Source organism: Anomalospiza imberbis, chromosome 1 (assembly GCF_031753505.1).
Source record: "Anomalospiza imberbis isolate Cuckoo-Finch-1a 21T00152 chromosome 1, ASM3175350v1, whole genome shotgun sequence".
Classification (NCBI taxonomy): Eukaryota; Metazoa; Chordata; class Aves; order Passeriformes; family Viduidae; genus Anomalospiza; species Anomalospiza imberbis.
In genome coordinates this window covers 146,869,595-146,884,748 of record NC_089681.1, presented here as the reverse complement: position 1 = coordinate 146,884,748, position 15,154 = coordinate 146,869,595, and the positions used below count along the sequence as shown (strand labels likewise).

The 15,154-nt window shown below is 41.7% G+C and overlaps 1 protein-coding gene across 15 annotated transcripts in view; it reads left to right on the top strand.

The window, feature by feature from the left end:
* The window catches only part of SCN5A (sodium voltage-gated channel alpha subunit 5), a 210,881-nt gene that overhangs the window by 167,171 nt on the left and 28,556 nt on the right, over positions 1 to 15,154 (top strand). For 14 of the 15 annotated variants that reach the window (XM_068175239.1, XM_068175279.1, XM_068175272.1 and 11 more), the window contains 2 exons: positions 3,842 to 3,996; positions 7,896 to 8,069. In XM_068175239.1, the coding sequence (XP_068031340.1) occupies positions 3,842 to 3,996; positions 7,896 to 8,069 (329 nt within the window). Of the gene's footprint in view, positions 1 to 3,841; positions 3,997 to 7,895; positions 8,070 to 15,154 lie in introns of those variants that run through there. The other variant, XR_010994034.1, reaches the window with a different exon arrangement.

The following is a 15,154-nucleotide window of genomic DNA, read 5'->3' as shown; positions in this document are numbered from 1 at the left end:
ACAATGGCAAAACTAAGCCCTGGCAAAATCACAAGGTGGTCAGAGTCTTCTGCACAACCTATTCCCTCCCTGCACCGATTTCAGTGGGATAGCACAAATCTGTTGGACCAGGCAAGATGAGTAACTGTCATAAGAAATGCCAGAGGTTTTATTCCTGCCTTGACACTTGCTGTGGTAACAGGTGTTAATGAATGTTCTCCTTCATGTGGATAAAAATGCACCAAAGATGGGCTTTGCTGACCACCTGCCTTAGTGCAGGAACAGCTGGAGTTAGGATTGCTCAGACCCTCTCCAGGTCATGCCTTAGACACATCAAAATTATTTTGATCTTTTGATTTCACAGATATGGGGGAAAAAAAACCCCAACAAAGTTTTAGACTACAGACCAAGGTCACGTAAACTTTTTCTGTTTGATTAACTGAGGTTTCTAACTCAACATGTAAGCTTAGGTCAAGATGACCAGAGCAGTAGGCTACCAGCATTAGAAAGAGTCCAGAAGGCATGAAAGCACAGCCAGGAAGGAAAAAATCACAAAATTTAAATAGAAACAGGTTTCTACTAATTCATTAAAAGACCTGTTCGGGGTCAGTGTTTTTTTTTTTTTTTCTTCTTTTTTCTCTTCATGAATAGTTAAAAGCAGCATTTCATCTGAATTGCAGACAGCACAATTATTCACGGAAGTACTGCTTGACATTAGCAATTGTAGCAGAGTCTGGTCTAAACATTTCTGCATTGGGCCCAATCAAAAGCATGGGATTTAATAGCACTGTGATTTTAGGCTGACTCATCTGATAAGCTATTTTGGATTTTTCAAGGTATTACTGTCAGTAACTAGGACTCTTTTTTCAGATTGAAATTGCATGAAAGCAATCAAAGAGCATTAAAAAAAATAAAATTAGTGGGGCTACCTGGCTTTCTGTCTTTAAAAATACCTCTCTGTACTTGTAGACTATCAGATGGAAGCCAACTGAATCAGTAATAACCTGGTCTGTGTTGTAAGTATTTCCCATCACAAATGAAATGACTTTGGAACCCACAGTGCCCTGCTCATTAGTTTCTAATATGAAGGTGATCCCTAATTTTAGCTGTTCCTGGGCTCAGGTAATCATGTAGGCACCCTGTGTAGTGGAACTCCTCCAGGGAATGATCCATCCAATTATCTTACAGTGGGGAAAACCACTTCCTGGGAGATTCTAATCTTTTCCAACAGTATTTACAGAGCATTTATACTCTGTAGAAGCATGGCAAAGGATGTCATGCCTGTTACTGGCTGGGCCTAAGTATTTGTCTAAGAGATAAAAAAGCCAAGTAGCCATCTAGGTAGAAACTTATGAGAAAAGAGTGAAATGTTTCTGTATAACTATTTTAAGTAAGAAAAAAAGCTGGTTTTTTTTTTCCAAATTGAAATTAGTTCTGGGAAGTTGATAGATGCAAGGAGAGATGCAAGCAGTGGCTACTTCCAGTACAAAGGGGGATTTCTGCTTAATACAAAAAATCCAGACTTACAGAGTGAACAACCTTCTCATTAGGCTGTTCCTTTGATAAGTGAGGGATTTCAGCCCAAGCCTTTGATCCCCCTGATTCGAAGCTGGGGTGACAATGAGGTGGGCAGTCTCCCTGAATTATAAGCACAGAGTGTGAGCCAGACATCTGAAAGGTGGTGATGACCATGTGGGCTGTGGGGTGAGAAGTAGTGCAGGAGTTTTCTGGCGGCGCTGCTGAGAGATGCAGCTGACAGTGCCCTCGGTCATGTTGTGCTGGTGGGATTCTCCTGATGGGCCTCTCTCAGCAGAGAATCTGCTTTGTGAAGTCTGTTCTGTGTACCTACTTCCTAAAATACACCCAAACCCACATGCACTGCCAGCTTTGAGCATTGTACTGGTTTTAGCAAAAAGTAGTGACTAATATGATGTCCTTTTATCGCTTGCCTTGATTCTTTAGTGTTTGGGATTGAAGTGCTTAGAAAGATAATTCTTGCCTTTGCTGAAGTGGTACCTGACCTACAAAGGGACAGAGAGCTGGTTCTTACTTTTCCATCTTCTCCCAGTATTATGCCTTTCTAAAAAAGTTTGAACAATTTTGTGTATTTCAACGGAGCCCAGAATTTCTCTGAGTTCCAGAATACAGTGGTGAACTGGGAGATGCTGTGGGTCTGTGTGATGCAGGCATTTAGAGAACAAGTAATTACATGCTATGATTATCTTTACATAAATGGTTTATTGTCCTTTTAATCCCACACCAAAACCTAGCCAGCCAAGAGCCCACACCTAACCAAAATCTCAGAAATGCAAGGGGAAAAGTTCTGGGAGTAGTTCCTCTATGAAGCACACTACAGTTCTGCTGCTGCATAGGAGGGATGTGGGATAATAAAAACTCACAGAAAATGCCAGGAGCGTCACAGCAGCTCTCTTCCTCCTGGCAGAGCCCTGTGCCACCACATTCCAGCTGCTTGGGTATCCCGACATCCCAGGAGCTACACTTGATCTCCTTCCATATCACAGGCAGCTCAGGCACCTCAGTTGTGCCACCTTGAATTAGCAGCATCTGCTCTCCCTGTAACCTTGGCACTCACCCTTGTTCCTCCCCAAGCTGCCTCCCCTAAATATTATTTCTACTTGCAAAAACACTGCATTGCATCGCCGTGGTGAGATGTCCTCCCTTGTCACTTCTGACCACTGGCTGTGTGTTTCAAGACATGTCGGTGACCTTGGCCACCTTCCAGCTATAGAAGCAGCTGGCCTGTGGCTTTTTTCTCATGATGAAGTCAATAAACCTGCATAGTTAAGTCTCTTCCTATGCAGCTAGGGTTAGGAGCTTGCTTTTTGAAAATAAAATAGTTTTTGAGGGTCATTCTCATCAGCAAATGTGACATTTGGATCAGATTATCTGATGTAAGACTGACTGGCCAGGACAATTCCTGGCTCTCAGGGTCCTCTCACACCATTTTAAGTTCTTGCCCAGCACTAGGCAATGCACATGGTGTTTTTGAAGTGGGAGAGATGGATCTGTCTGTTACCAATGACAATATCTTTTTGATACAACAAATGAGTGTTGCTAAGGAAACTAAAAATGGCCATGGTCTTGCCTATCAGAAATCCTTATGTGGGCCCCATTACCAGCACAGCACTTAGCTATCACACACTATTTGTCACTGAGGTCAGAAAGTGCTACAAAGCTTCATTGGGGATCCTGCTATAGAGCAGATATCTAAATTTCTGTGACATCAAAGGGGATTTAACTGCCTCAGTATAATTCCAAGATTGTTCTAATGCCTTATTTAAGCTAATGAGAGTCCAAGAGATCAAAATCTGCTCCTGCTTATGCTGCCTGAGTCTCTTCAGCACACTGGTCCCATCTGCACTGTAGCACCTCCTCTCATCATCTCTCTTTCATCAGATTGCCACTTTTAATCAGTAATTCCAGTGGTATTATACTAGCAAGAAAATAACCTTCCTCCATTCAAAAGGATGTGGAAGCTATCACTAATAACCTCCTAGAGTTATTAGTCCTGATCAGAAGTGCTGCCTGAGCTCAGCTAACACTTTTTGAATGACCTAGGGCACTGGTGACTCATGGCCAATATATTCTGTATCACAAAAATCATTGGGAGAACTCCCTGGAACACATTTTAAGTGATTTTGAATGTTTTTTAATAGAGGAGTGAGAGAGGGAAATAGAAGGCAGAGCAGAGAGGTTTTGTGAGAAACAAGAGGGAGGAAAGACACTGTGTAGCAGTCTATTGCTAAAAGAAATACTCCTTAGCAGCTTCTTATTGCAGCTTTAAGAATTAAATAGGCTTTTTTTTTTAACAATGCCTTTGTTTTTGATTTATTTCTTACAGTCTGTGTGCGATTCTTCCCATGCTGTTCAGTGGACATCACAAAATTTCCAGGCAAAATTTGGTGGAGGCTGAGAAAGACCTGCTACAGAATCGTGGAGCACAACTGGTTTGAAACATTCATCATCTTCATGATCCTGCTGAGCAGTGGAGCCCTGGTAAATGTGACAGCATTTCCTAACTGTTTAAAAGTGGACATGGGTCCCCAGTGTTCTCCAGTTAAGCTGTCTCTAAGATCTTATGAACCCTTAGTGGTCATTTTGTTATGAACCCTTAGTAAAGCATTTTGTTTGGGGCTAAAACAGGTTGTCAGCTCCTCTGGTTTCACCTGCCATTACCATATGGTGGGGAACTTCCTTCTGCTGTGACTTAAAATTCTGACTTGCACATGTTTTGAAAAGAAAATCCTTGAGTAAGTCTGTGTGAGGAAGTTTGCCAGCACTGCTGCTTCAACATCCCATAACTGCTTCTCCATGAGAGTTCCCATCTGGAGGCTTGCATTTTGCTCCAGGGGTGGCTTTGTTTTTTCCCTTTTCATCTCTCTCTTTTTTTTTTTTTAGCACATTCTGTAACCAGCAAATCAAAATTATAAAAGACAAAGAAAGCACTGAATCAGTGCTACCCATGGAGCTAGTGGGTGCCTGTATTCCTGTTTTGAATATACCTTATGTTAACACTTGGTACCTTCCCTGCACAGGTCCTGTTTGTGTCCAGGTGAATGTGTCTATGGACACTGGTTGGTCATTGCCCAGGACTCTGATAGGGGATCCTCTCCTCCTGTGATCCCACTGTATTCTGGAATTATCCTCTGTGCATTTTTCAGCCCTGGGCTCTTCACAGGGATGTATTTATATTTCTCTTTTGCACGTCAGGAATGTCCCTGGAATTGGTGGGATTTCTCACAGGTTTTCATCCTGACCTAGAGGTGTGTATCAAGAGTTCTCCAGGCTTTAGTCTGGTGGTCATCTCCTTTATGATGGAGTAAGACCTTCACTTAATACATTTGCAAGCAGTGCCATGTTTGGACAGGTTATCCATGCATTTCCAGAGGTCAGGATTGACTCCAGCCAAGTGGGTCAATCTGCCTTAAGCAGTGAGGCAAACACCATCTTAGAAAGGTGCCTGCTTCCCCTCACTGGGATTAATCATAATAGGAAGGTGTGATGAAGGATGGCTGTAAGGGAGCAGATTTATTAAAAAGAACTGGAGGGGGAGCAGGCAACAAACAGAATAAACTCCATCATAGCCCTGTACAAAAGCCCACCATCCCACTGGGCTGCATAAATTATCCTGTTCTTCCACTCCAGTTGGCATCAAGGAGGCCTCAGCTGGAGCAGCGGCTTCAGCTCTGGGCGCTGCACTTTGGGAAAGACATGGGCTAATTGAAGAAACTCCAGAGAAGAGTAACACAAATTATCAGTGGCCTAAAAAAAAAAAAAAAAGGGATGAAAAAACACAGAAATCCTGAGTTTATGTAGCTCAAAGAAAGTCTCTGAAGTGAGAGAGGAAAGTGGAAATACATAAATGTTGATGCAAAAAAATGAAAGAAATGGACTGTTCTCCTGGGCCACCAGGGATGGGCTGAAATGTCACCCAGTGGGTTTTATTTTATTATGAAAAATAGGAGGCTGAAAAACTTGGGTAAATAGTAGGTTTCTGATAATTGTCACAGCTTTGCTGAAATGAATGGACTCTGACAGTTTTTGCACCAGCTTGAGCATCAGAATGTTAATTTTTGAATACATTTTAGAGGGGGAATGTCAGTTGCTATAATATGCTTTAGATGAATGCACTTCCTTACATATGTAATTAAAAGTGCCTTAGATAACTGAAGACTGCAATATAAAGCTCATTTAATTTAAATTGCATGCATTCATTTAGTTTTTGCAGCTTTCAATTTAGCCAATGCAGTTCTGTATAAGGGCAAATTATCCTGCATTTTCTCACATATAAGCACCGTGCTTCAGTATTTGGACTGGAGATGTTGGAGGCAACACACAATTTTTTTTCCTGGTGTTCTGGGTTGCTCTCTTCCAAAAACTGAGCTCATCTGGCTGCATCTCTGGGAGACCCTAAGTTCTGAAGGGAAAAGAGCCATATATACCTTTAAGCCCATATATATATATATATATATATATATATATATATATATATATATGTGGTTAAACCATCAAAATATATCTTTAGCTTACTGCAGAAGATCCAAAGACCTCTCTTAAGATTTTAAGCCATAAGCACCCAAACTAGAAGCCTACTTTTTAATAGTGTTTTTGGATAACACTGCAGGTATCCTGCTTTACTCTTTTTTAACACACAAACCAAAGCAGAAAAAAAAAACCAAAAACACCTTTATGATATTTTATATGGCAGAGGTTTCATCAGTTGTCACTGTGAAAAAATGCAAAGCACCAGAATTTTGTCATTTGGGTAATATCCATAGCTTGTCCAGAAGTACAGAAGTGTCCAGGTGGCACATTCTTCATCCCTTAATAAGCTGCTTCCTGACTGACAGTGTGCTTTTAGTAGACAAAATACAATGTACTTTTGGACAAGTTAGTAGAAAGTAGGGAGAGCAAAGGAGGGAGAGGAGGAAATCACTTTAAATGGTTTGTTGTTATTTTTGCAGTAATTGCAAAGTACAGCAAGTCATCTGACAAAGTGAGTGAGCCCCTACGAGAAGTGATAAACTCCAATCTGTGCATTGTTTTCAGGCTTTCTCCAACAGCTCTTTCACACCCTTGAAATATCATTTTTGAAGGCAAGATAGGAGACAGGGTTGCAGCGAAAACGTCACCCCAAAGTGTGGGGACAAATGGACAAGCTTTGGCACGGGCTGCCAAAGCTTTCTTGTCAGTTTAATTACTGTTCCCTGGCAGGCAAAAGAGCAGTGTGACTGCCTGAGTGACAAGTACCACACTTCTTGTATCTCCAGGCACTGGGTGTTTGCTAACTTTTTGAAGCTTCTCAGAAAGTAGCTACAGATCTGGAAATATGTAAATGCAGATAATTCAGATGATTAGCACAGACCCTCTCAAATTATGTTTCTTGCTGCCAAATGCTGTGGGTCACACGATGGGATGAGAGTAATATGTCACAGCTTGGGTTATCCAGGTTACAGGGACTTGGGAGCAGCTTGTGTAACAGCAGTGGCAAAAGTAGCTGGGGAATTTGACTTAGAAACCCCAAAACAGGCTGCATATTGGCAAACCTGACACCAGGATCCTGCCTTTTATCTCACTTGTGTTATAAAGTGAAGGCCAAACTATGAGACATCTTTATTTTCTTTCTTTTGGGAAGCATATTGGTTTAGATCTTAAATATTTTAAAAGGGTTATTCAGTTGCTCCTATTTGATAGAGACACTGAAACTCTCTTCATAATGCTATGCATGAGATTAGTTGGAGAGACAGATGAGATGGAGAGATAGATACCTTGACCTTTAAAACATTATTGTTCTGCTAAGTGAATAATAATGAGCATTTCTTGAGGCAGAGAGCTGTAGCCACCTGAAATGTGATGGCTGAACAGAAGCCAGGGAACTCCAGTACTCCATAACACAAGCAGGTTAATGACCCAATTTGTCATCATTAGCAATAAGATCTATTTGGCTAAATGCAAGGGTCATATTCTGCCTCCTAAATATAGACATCCTGTGTCCTGGGACATCTGAGGTGCCTGGGTAGCATTGTCATGGCCAACAGGAGATGAGGCAGGATAAATCTGGACATTTTGGGGTGCCACTCTGCTCATGGGTTCACATTCCAAATTCAGGGTGCAGAAGCTCTTCCTATACTCAAAGGATGTCCAGCCAGTACAGCCAGTTGAGGCTGGAGAGAGGTAACCAAGCCTGTGTCCTTTGCAGGGCAAAGCTGAACAGATCTCTCTTAGGTCAGGGTCAGTCCTGTTTGTGCTGTACACTCCTTTTAATTGTAATGTTAAAATACATCAGAAATCACAGACTGTACGTTATATTTTATCAAATATAGACCTGCAGTGCAACACCCATGCTTTCCAACAGGGCTCAGGAGCAGTTATTAACCAATTCTTTGTATTTCCAGGCCTTTGAAGATATTTACCTTGAAGATCGAAAAAACATAAAAACCATGCTGGAATATGCTGACAAAGTATTCACTTACATCTTCGTGCTGGAGATGCTCCTGAAGTGGGTGGCTTATGGCTTCAAGAAGTATTTCACCAACGCCTGGTGCTGGCTGGACTTCCTTATTGTAGATGTGAGTGTCATTTTGGAGCTACAATGTTTCTCATGTTGGATTTTGCAGTGGGTGGGAAAGGGCCGTTAAGTTTGGCAGCTTTGCATCTGTGAAATGACAGCTGTCACTCTGATTCTGAGCATCAACCCCAGGCAGAGCTCAGAGGAGGTTTGGATGTGTAACTGTGCATCCCCAGGACCCAAAGCAAACAGGAACGCTGTCCGTGGTGACGTAGATGTGTCACCCTGCTAATCTGAGGCACATCCCCTTCCCATCCCCAAGAATTCTCCCTTTCCTTCAGCATTTACCATCTCATTCTATCGCCAGCCAGGGGTCTGCATACAAAATCACAAATGGGACAGGACTGCTGCGGAACATGCCTTGAGCTGTTTATTTTCCAGCATCAGTCTCGTTACATGGTTATGACAATGGGAAGATGCCAGCAGCTCACATCCCTGGCAGCAGACAAAGAAATGAATGTTACAACTTACTTTAAAAGTTTTTGACCGATCACAGAAAGCAAAAGCATATTGACAGTAGTTCTATCCAACCACTATAAGCACACGTCCCTTCAGTTAAAACAATGCTCACTTATTTCGAACACAATACCTGCTTGTAAGCCTTAAAACACAATGCATAGAGCTCCATGATTAAGCTTAGAACTTCTTAATATCTCGCTAGATATACTTTTCTGTAGTTTAAGGAGTTATTCTAGCCAAGCATTAATACACTGACCATTGTTTTATTTGTCCTTACTTTCTACTTCTCATATGAATTTTACAGCTCTAATTGCAGTTCTGCTGTTTCTGAGGCCTGCCTTTTGCAGCTTTCCCAAAACCCTCTGATTTTAAGGATTCCCACAATTCCCCCTCTCGGTACAACTAAAAAGAAACTTTTGTAACTGTGTCATTTAGTAACTACCCTGCATTTCATAGCTTCACTATAGTATATCTGTTTATTACTTGCTCAAAGGATCTTTTTTTGCTGTGGAGAGGTGAGCTTACTTTTAAGGATTAATTGCACCATTTTTTGCCACATTAAATTACATTTAAGGATCCTCACATTCCGCACTCCCAGCTAGCACAAGGCCCAGCTACCTTGGCCTGCTCTGCATGTGACCTGGGCACCCCAGTTTTCAGCAGATTAGAGGAGCTGTCCTTGGCGGAGCTCCTCGGCGAGGCTGCCAGCAGCGTGTGACAGTATGTTCAGTTCTGGCTCCCAAGTATTTACCAGTGCAGGAGTCCAGGAGAAGGTGTGAAAAGTCCTCTTGGCAAAGTGTCTTCACTACTACAAAACATTGCAAAATACTCCCAATCCTTGAAATACCGCCACATTTACTTCTACTGATTTAAGGATAATCCTTAGAAGTCTGAACAAAAGGAAGCTCGTGCCCCAGGAGTGTTGCTAGTACCAGATTTGGCTCCTTCAAAGATTCACTTTGAATTGATGTGGGATCTGCCAAATCTGGGAAAAGTCAGCAGCACCACATCCTCCAGATGAAGTTTCACATTTCATCTCAGTGTATCAATGAGGAGGCAAAAATCTCCTTGAGGCTATTTCTTATTAGCTTGAGGTATTAATGTGGGAGGCTGGCAGAGCTTTGCCATGATTATGTAATTTATTAAACTTCAGAGAAATTATTCTTCCCCCATTTTACATCTGAACCTTAACTCCAGGGAAGAACTGCACTTTCTTTGGCCCCAGCCCAGGAGAGCACTTCAATGGGACAATTTGCTTGTTTGAAGTTATGGTCATGTTTAAGTGCACTGCTGGATCAGAGCCTTTGGAAGTTTCTCCAGAGCTTTAATAAATTGATTTATGAAAAGGAAATTCTTTACATAAATTGTAGGTCATAAATTCTTCCTTTGCATATATGCTTAGAAACCTTTTAAAGGGAAGGCAGTCATTTTTCTCAGATTAGCTCCAGCAGAAGAGGAAGGTCTGGTTTAATTATTTAACCACAAAATTGGAATCTAGCTGTTCCTAAGTTATAGCCCAGCTCTGAGAACGGTTCTTACTGTGATGTAGGTGACATAGCTTTTCTTTTCTTACTTCTCCATCTCCAAAATGGGACTAATAGGACTCACCTAAAGTACTGGATGGGCTTCCAGGAATTTGTTCGAGTTACTGTTTCAGTGAGCTTCTGAAGGCTAGAAGGGCTGGATGAGGGATGAATATTGGCACAACCATAAGTAGAGGTCCTCCTGATGGGAGCAACCCTGTGCAGGATCAATTCACTGAGGCAGTTTGGAACTCTGTTGCAGTCTGAAATTAGTTACACACCTGTAGAATAACATTTCACTAACACTGAAGAGAGTAAACCACAAACTAAGCTAAATTCTGTCCTCTGTCTGCAAACCCCCCTTGGAACAGGAGCCAGACAATAACACAAAGTCCAAATGTAAATTAGGTGCATGTTTGCTTTTTAATGGTGGAGTTTATAATGACAGATTGGAGAAGCAGCCACAGATGGCCTGGGAAAGGGGCTGCACTGTCCTCTGTCACACATCCTATGGCATAAAACAGGAGAGACACCAGCCCTGGGACTCCCCTTGTCCCCAGAAAATAAACCCCAGAGCCTTCTTAATGACCCAAAATGTTTTATTTTCTCAACCCACATTTAAATGTTCATTTTGCAAGCTCCCAGTCCAACCAAAAAGTTGCTCCGCCCTTGAGTTGTTTTGGTTGCTGGTTGACTCTAGGCTATCACTTGTTCTTTAAGTTCTCAGTGAAAAGATCTTTCCCCCCTGCACTATTTTTTTCTTAAAAATATTTTCCCAGTGCAGATTATGAGAACCTGGTGCTATATTTTTAGCAGGTTTAACAGATGCTTTTTTCCTACCCTATTGCTAACCCTGCCACTCTGAATTGGCACAGTAATATCCTATAATTTTTCCAGCACACTTTTTATTTCAATTTACATTTTCTTTTTGGTGCTTTGAGAACCAAATCACTGCAACTGAGCTGCAGAAGGCAGTGAATGGGTGAATTAGCTGCTCCAAAAGAAGCAGATGAACCACTTGTCTGATTTTCTCAAATTTATTTGTTTAAAATTATTCACTTAAAAATTCCTGATCTGCAAATTATTCATTAGTGGTTTGGTATCAGTATTCAAAATTCAAGCTGCAGTGGTCGATTTTTGATTGGACATGTGAAACCATCTCTCATCTGTGCTTTCTCATTGTACAAATGCAACTCTGAATCTATTTTCTGTTTTGAATAATTCATAAAACCAGCTCAAAATTTGCAAGTATTCACTATTTCTAAATAGGATTTGAACCCAGAGGGGTTATAAGCATATTGCTGCTGAATTTTATTTTTTTTTTAATATCTATCCTGCCTTGTGAAGGATCTTTGTCACTGATTTGGGCCAGTGGAACAGCAGAGTCTCCATCTGACAGTTCTGGATTACTAAAGAAAATTCTGTTTTGCAATGCCGAAACATCAAAACCAGAGTAATCCACAAACTGAGCTATTTTTGCTGGATGTAGAATCCCTAAAGGATGATCTCTGGTAATGGGCTTCTCAGCATCTCAAAGAAGTGTGCTAGTGTAGCAGAGAGTGCTTTCACATGCATTGCAATACAATAATGTCCTATCAACAGCTCTGCTACCGATTTCTTTGGGAGGAAAGAGAAAGGGTTCATCAAACCACAAAATGCAGGCTCATTTCAGCTCAGGGCACCTGGGAAAGATGCCTTAGATGTCTGCTGGAAGTTGGGCACACTGAACAATCCACATCAATGTACGTCCATACAAGTTACCCTGTGAAAAAGAAGTGTACTGCTAAAAGTAGCACCCTCCTACACTGCAAATATCATCTCTCTGTGCTCATCAACTGCAGCGGTGAGCCCTCAATCCACAGCTCTTTTCTCATGAGGGAAATGCAGATTGTAGTATATCTGTGCAGACAGATAGAAGCGTAGACAGACATCAATATCACCATCAGGAATGTCATTTATACACAATCCTCTTTCCTAGGATGCATGGGTGAGTATCTCCACAAATAAGAGATATTTTCCAAGTATCCACGCAAACAAAACCTCTCTGGACAAAGCAGACTAAGCAAGGAGTCTGAACTTGGCCGAGGCTGGAGGCGAGTGGCACCCAAAGTGAATGTTTTTGGGAACTGCTCTCCACCAGGCCTGTCCTGCAAAAGCAGACAGAGCTGGGCTTTGAAACAAGGAGCAGAGAGACTCCACCAGCTGTGCACGCTGGTGTCATGCTTGATGTTCCTTTTAATTGTTTCCTCTGACCTATAAATATTATCTTGAGCTTATCTAGCTTGAGCTTCAGCCAATTAATTCTGAGCTATGTCCCAGTCTCTGCTGACAGCGGATGGATTATTCCATTGCATGGGCAGTTTGGGAAAGACATCAGTCTGGGGCTTAGCATCATTCAGAGTCAGGAGGTGTTGCAGTCAACAGCTTCTTCACTAGCTGCTCATGCACTGAAGGCAGAGGTGAGAGGCTGGAACCCCAGAGAAGCTGTCACAGAAAGCTCATGGGAAAGAGGTGTGAACTCCCAACTCATTAGTAAGAAGCTCAGGGAAAAAAGTCACAGCCAAGTTTCATTGCCTGTGGCATTCACAGAGAAATCCTCTTAAACCTGGACTAATGTCATCACTCCACAAAAGTCCATTATCACAAATCCATCATCTCCATTGCAGCTTTTGTGTTCAATTTAATTGACCAAATTAGTCCCAATCCAGGCTTACAAAAACCCAGCCTGATTGTCGGTTCTGATTTCAGAGATGAGGAGAGATGAGGGTTTCTCCACCAATTCTTTCTAAGATTATCCTGTCTTTCAAGTCTTCACACGAATAAAAAGCTATTTTCTTAAACAATTGCTTGTTAGGGATGCTGGCAGCCTCCTTCCCCTCCGGCCATCTCCAGCAATGGGATGTCCTATCACTGTGTCCTGCAGCAGGGAGGGGAGAACATCTCTAATTCTCAGTTTTTGCCCTGATGCCCTACTAGTTTCTCTCCAGTTGGGTCACCAGGGATGAAGATTGTTCTTTCCATCCCTTTTCCATCTCCCCTGCCATGGATGGAGGGGCTCACAAGAGTTTCGGGTAGTAGATCTGTCTGCAAAATAGCTCAAACACTGCTCAGCAATGGATTTGAAGGCCAGGCATCTCAAAAAAGTTATTCAACAAATCCAATAGGCAGGATTTTGCAGATGCTTTTATGGGAATGAAATTATATGTATTTTTCACTCTCCTCAATAACTGTTGTGAGGTTCTAACACAGCATGTTTCTGGTGTTTGCCTGGAGCTGCTCAGTTGGTAACTAGAGATTTGTATTCCCCACTGAGCAGCTTTCTAAATTTCCTGTTTGCTGCCAAATTTCCTGTTTGCTTGTTTGAGATCTGCTCATGGATGTTCAGGCATTAAATGCACCATCACTTTCCCTGAACACTAAAACAAAAATAAAGGTATTACATTTTCCAAGATAGTTCCTGGAAAGCATTTGCTCTAAGATTTCTGCTTCAAATATTTCACTGTCAGACAAGCTAAGAAGCAGCTAATAATCCTTGAATCTGAGATGAACATTTTAAAACAGTCTTTCTCTCCCTAGTTAAAATTGAATTGAATTAAATTATGCCCTTGTGTCGGATTGTCTTTAAGTGACAATTAAAAACTTGCTGTGTGATGTAAATATTGATGGCTTATGATTACTTTAATTGTTTTTTCCATCTGTATTCCCTGTTGATTAACAAGGTGATTTCTGTTTGCTGTACCAGTAATTACACAATCTGCTGTAATGAGTCCTTCCCAAACAGCACTGAAATCCAATTTGTATTCTTGGGACATTACTCTAAGAACATGTGAATTTTGTCTAGTTTGTGTTCAGAAAAGCACACAGGAGCAGAATGACAAGAATACAGTCAAGGCAAATTAAAGATAATATGTCTTGTCACTTGGAGCAGCATCTTAGGAGAGAATTTATTAGTGTTCTCTGTGAGCTGTCAAAAGTCCATGGGTACAACAGGGTATTATAACTTCAGTGTTCAGTTTTTGACTAGCTTTTTTCCAGCTCCTCACAGCAAATGCTCATGTGGGGTTTTTGAAGTTGTCTCAGTGCACCTTCTTCTGAGCCTCTCTGATGGCATAAACCTCCCAGACAACCAACAGGAGTGAGATTCCCTCTCCAGAAGCCAGGGAGCCCGGTTTTGAAGAGAAAAATAAAAAAGAAAAAAAAAGAAAGAAGGAAAGAGAGAAAAAAAATGCTCTTTTAGTATATATTAGCTAATTCAGGATAAATGGAAAGAAAAATCTACATGAAGATAGGTGGTTTTAATGTGTGTTAGCAGGTCAGCCGAGGCTGTAAATCTCCCTTCTGCCACCCCACACTTTATCTCAACACAGCACATGCAAAAACATCCAAATGTCTGGTCTTATCTTGGTTTGCACCTCATGTGCATTACCACATGGATGCTAAAAGGGAAGAACCCAAGCTTTGCCAAGAGGAAGCACAAGCTGAGTTTCAGACAAGGCACAGCAGGACAAAACACGCTGCAGCTGCAGAACAGGGGTGGAAAGCAGAGGTGAGGAGAAAAGTCCACAGTAAGCCTAGTTCACCATCTGCCTGCACCTTGCAAAGTGGCTGGGAGATGAATAATTACTGCAAATGCTGAAGAATTTCAATTACTGAAGCAGATTTTCAACTCTCGAAAGTGCTGTAAAAAAACCATCTCCACTCAGATTTTGCTGAGCTAGATTTACCAAACATTTTTATTTCTCAAAGTTATTTAAAGATGGAACACTTTTCAGTGCCCTTTTTTGGAAGACTATGCTTAAAATGAAAATAATTAATAAAATCCTGGAGTTCTTGCATGCAGCTTGCTTGGCCCTTTCCATCACTGGGAGTGGAGCTGCCAAATTCCATACACAGGAATGTTCTCCCTTGCATGGAAGAGCTGAGCTGGGAGAGACACACTGGCTTTATTTAACAGTCCAGTCTCACAAACTCTCCAGGGACTGAGGAGGATGGGGAATTGTCCCACAGCTCCTCTCCCTGATGACCAGCACCTTTGAAACCCAAACTTGCAGACCACAGAAACATCTTCCCACCATCCAGGATGGTCAGGAGCAGCCCAAGAGAC